At 35.2% G+C, this 4,920-nt stretch overlaps 1 protein-coding gene and 1 pseudogene across 4 annotated transcripts in view; one reads left to right on the plus strand and one right to left on the minus strand.

Moving 5' to 3' along the window:
• Positions 1,174–3,085, minus strand: LOC104720152 (annotated as a pseudogene).
• Positions 4,380–4,920, plus strand: part of LOC104717903 — a 1,211-nt gene continuing 670 nt past the window's right edge. Inside the window, exon 1 of one of the 4 annotated variants that reach the window (XM_019230935.1) lies at positions 4,380–4,898. In XM_019230935.1, the coding sequence (XP_019086480.1) occupies positions 4,453–4,898 (446 nt within the window). In that variant the 5' untranslated portion in view covers positions 4,380–4,452. The remainder of the gene's footprint in view (positions 4,899–4,920) is intronic. The other 3 variants (XM_010435549.2, XM_010435548.1, XM_019230934.1) reach the window with 3 other exon arrangements.

The following is a 4,920-nucleotide window of genomic DNA, read 5'->3' on the forward strand; positions in this document are numbered from 1 at the left end:
TTTTTTTTTTTTTTTTTTTTTTATAAACCCTATTGGCTGATCTGGTCAGTCTCAGTAGAAACGCATGGAAGTACTTTAGAATGGACTTCTCCCCGAAGGACCATCACACTGTTTGTCCTGAGTTTGGAATGCTTTTCGACTAATACCAAGGGTAATCAGGCCGCCTACATTTCTGATTACCAGGTAAACCAATTGGGCCAAGGCCCAACCGTCAGACTTCCCACACAACCATAATTTTTGTTTTGAGGATGGATCGAACATGGGTTAGTTCCTTCCAACATTTCCCCAATTCTTCCTTACCACTAGACCACCACAAATCACAATTGTATGTTTTGGTTTTGAGTTTTATGAGTACCTAAAACATAAAGAAAAGAACAAAAAATGTGTAGAATGGAAAAATTTGCTAATTGTTTTTCTTTTATGTATTTTCAGTATTGTTTACAAAATAACGGAATTATAATCTTTAAATTGCAATTGGGCAGTCGCATAATCATTCACCGTGACACCATTACACTGACAAGTTACTTACACCCATCCGTAAGTTATCAGACTCCAATTTTTGTTTGTGATCGTTTAAATCATCTAAAGAATTTTTTTTGTTTTTTTTTGTTTTGGTTAAAGTAAGATATGTCCCTTCAAATATGAGTGTTTGATGGACAAAGGGTAGAGAGACTATAAAATCATGACTGAGTCAAGCGCAAAAAAATCTTTTTGGGATGGTTCGTAATCCACCAAAGTTTGATAAGCTTTTCAACGCGTTTTCTTGATGAGCATTTAATTATCCACTCCTTTGTTTCTCTCTATTTGTCTACGCACACTACTAATTAAATAATCCACCCTAATACATACTGTTCTATAATAAAAATAATTCTAATAATTTTTTTGTGATAAAATATACTAATTTCCCAATAAGATTTGCTAATTGTTGGTATCGGATATCAACCTAATTTAACTAATAATTAACATGTTTCGGATGCATGTTAAAAAAGATTTTGCCATTTTTATTTTTTTTTAAAATAAGTAAATTATATAAAAAGAATTATAGTCCTTTGGTTCTTTCGATATATTTGCCTTTTAACGAAAATGTTTGGAATACATGTTAAAAAAATATTCTGTCGTCATCTTATTACGTAGCATTTGAATAAGAGAAAGGAACAAAGCATATTGAATGTATCATCCGAGAGAATAATGTTCAGTGGTGCGGGTAACGCAGCCTAGAGTTGACCACATAGGTGGAAACTCCGTGGGTCTTAACTGAAAATATGGTGGGGACTGTGGTGGAACTGACCGGAACATTCCACCAGTGTATGATTGTGGTGGTGGTCTTGCACCAAACCAAGGAGGTGGGTATGGTATGGGTGTTGCAAAACCAGGCATTGCTCGAGGAGGAGGATACACCATTGGAGGTGCACCAACGTTGATTAAGGGAGTGTGACTGCCGTTTTCAGCCCCTACGCCTGGATGGTGCCAATTTGGGATCGGCGCAAAAGGCTCCACCTTTGATTTACAACTTCTTTTCCCAAAGCACATAAGAAGACTGATAGATTTGGAAAAAATCTTAGTAGTGAAATAGTTTCTCTCATTTTATTCATTAGCCTCTAGGCTTATATTTATATACAAGAGATATAACTTGTCTAACAAGTTCTTTACATATTCAATAATGGTAAATCTATTTATTTAGCAATAGGAGAATATTACACAAATGTTAACTTTCCATTTAACTCGATCTCGTAATCTCCTAGATCTTCTAATACCCTCCCGCAAGCTCACACGTGCTAACACGTATGAGATTGGACAATCATCATCACATCATCTTCACTGTCTTCATACTCACTATAGAGTTATCAATGGCGTTATACCTCGCCATAAGGTCATCGATTCGGTGGAGAATGTATACTCCATTGATTTCAAAATTACAAGTTTAGATCGTTCTTCGAACTTCTTGTTCATAAAGAAACTTGTGTAGTCGTGGTCGAATTTGAATTTATCATCGCCGGATCAGCATCGTATCCGGCGAAGTCATCGTCGTGGTTCCGTCGAAGTAAAATAAAGAAACCACATGACGATAGGTAAAGTAGCACAAAAACGTGCTATTGTGCCCAAATCAAGAGACAAACACCATTCTTTTTTTTTCTTTTTTTTCACTTGGCTAATAGGCCAAACACCACCATACGTCTTGGTTAATAATATTCATAGTCACCACCACCAGCCAAATCATGGCCACACAAGACAACACACTCACGTGTGTGTGAAAACAAAAAAATCTAAACTTTTTTTTTTTTTAATAATTTTTTTTTTTGTGAAATAGTTTTCTCTCGTTTTATTCATTAGTCTCTAGGCTTATATTTATATACAAGAGATATAACTTGTCTAACAAGTTCTTTACATATTCAATAATGGTAAATCTACTTATTTATCAATAGGAGAATATTACACAAATGTTAACTTTCCATTTAACTCGATCTCGTAATCTCCTAGATCTTCTAATAAAGACAACACTTTGTTGGTCTTTTCTCCTTCTTCTCCATTGTATGATTTCGGTTTTGTTCCGGGTTCTAGGAACATGGGAAGTGTTGTCTCCGAGATGAGAGACCAGCTCTGCTTTTTTGCCCCATTTGGTAAGCTTATCAAGCAATGTTGTTGGGTTGACGTCACCTAAGACTGTCAATAGCCCTTGTTCTACGTTATACTCAACTGCACTCACCCCTGTTTCCAAAATAGCTAAAAATGAGCATATTTCTTATTTAACAACGATATAGCTTTAACAATATTCACCATAGTGCGATTTATTACCAGAGACACTTAGCATTTTTCTCTTTGCTTTTGCCTGGCAACCTTTGCAACATTTGAGTCCAACTCTCAGAACGCAAGTCTACAGTTGTGACACACAAAAAAAAAATGATTAGCAAACTCTTAAAGGTGTGATGCAAAAACTTCGGAAGAGAGAAAGAAAATAAATACTCGAACCGGTGGAGATAGGTTTGCCATTGCATAAGCAACTCAACTTGAAAACTCTAATGTAGAAGAAGGCAATGAGTATATATATGATGATTGATGAGTACGATAAGTTACTTTTCAAGTCCATAGACGTTTTTATATATCGCTGGAATTGGTGTACATTCTCCTGAATTTAATTATATGGTTTCCTTATTCTCTTGATATCATACCCATCAAAAAAAAAATCAAAATCTGAATGTGTATATGTTATTTGTTACTATATTGATTACCAAAAAAATGCATGGATACACTTCACAAATTTGGTATTTTCGTAATCAAATGTAACCTCCTTTTTTAAAAGATTTTGAGAAACGAAATCCTCACCGTCTAGAAACCATCGCTTCTACTTATTGAGAAAACAATAATAGAGGATTTGGACTTTCTAGTAAGGGAAGATATGGGTTGTGTCTTGTGTGACTGTGCCTTAATCCTATTTATCTTCCAATTTTGAGTAATGACCAAGATCGTGTCTATTTATGTGCATACTAAAACTTGACCTACATAGAACGTTGTAAATAGTTGATATGGTCGAACGTGACCTTACGCCAAAATTACACAAGGAATCTGTGACAAACACTTGTTTTTCGTATTTGTTTAATTTCTTTTTAGTTTTGTGGATATTCTTCAATTATTACGGTTTTTTTTTTTTGAAGTTAGACTAATTCAAATTGGAGTAATTGACCATGTCATACAGAATACCCCTAGAGGCACGGCACCATATTTACTTGGGAAAGTTCAAAAAAAAAATGTTTAAATAGTATATAAGAACTAACGTATGGTAGTTGATTATTCTGATAGATAGTTATGAAAATTGGATAAATGTGACAATTTACTCAAATGTCATTCTCGGATCATAAAAGCAGCAAATGAGATTAAACTTTTAAAAAGTCATGGTAAAGCTTTTTGACTGATTAATGATGCATCATATCGTCACTTTTCCTTGGTTTACCTTAAAATCATTGGACCATATGACTTGTAAGTTTTAACTGCAATCTCATGAGCAATAATACTCAAATACTTATATGATCGTTGGAAATCATCGATGTTCTCTGCTTAACTCAACATCTACTGTGAAATCAATTGAACTTGCTATTTTTTTTTGTAATTGATTATATACATGCATGATATATATAATTAACGTAAAAGATGGTTCTGATTACACTTTTTGCATAGCAAAGCAAACAAATATACGAATAAATTAAATGCTAGTATCCCACGGCAAAGTGTCGTCATCTTCTTACCCCAAAGCACACTCCACTACGTGTCTCTTGATATATGGTATAAAGTTGGTCGCCTATATAATACCCTGCCCCATTTCAATATTTCAATATATAGTAAAAAGAACTTTCAAGATAACATAAAAGTCTCTCTCTCTCTCTCTCTCTCTCTCTCTCTCTCTCTCTCTCTCTTTGCTAATAGAGAAGATCAAGAAGAAGAAGAAGAAGAAGAAGAAGAATGATGGATTCTTTATCAAAATGCTTCAACAGACTTCAAGAAAGGTACGAAAACGTTCTAGAAGCGAAACCTATTTACAGAGAGGACTTAGACATAACGTTGCCTCTGAATGGCTCAGAGATTTCAGTAGAGTCGACCAAAAAGTCTCGGTGCTTGGATAGAGCCAAGAGGATCGACAAGTCGCTGAGGTTCGAAACAGAAGACGAAGAAGATGAACAGAAGAAAAAGACTCTGGCTAAGCCACGTAAGGTTGTGAGGTTTCAGTTAGAGAATAATAAGATTATCGAGCCGAAGAAGACGGTGAGGTTTGATGATGATCACAAACTCGAACCAAAGGAGATGGCTCTGGAGGAGAAAGCGAGTTTGAATATGGTTGAAAGGGATGAAAAGGTCGTGAGGGTTAAGATCAAGATGACAAAGCAGGAAGCTCACAGGCTACTGTCGAAATACAAACACGACAGCGTTTTC

This window comes from Camelina sativa, chromosome 10 (assembly GCF_000633955.1).
Source record: "Camelina sativa cultivar DH55 chromosome 10, Cs, whole genome shotgun sequence".
Classification (NCBI taxonomy): Eukaryota; Viridiplantae; Streptophyta; class Magnoliopsida; order Brassicales; family Brassicaceae; genus Camelina; species Camelina sativa.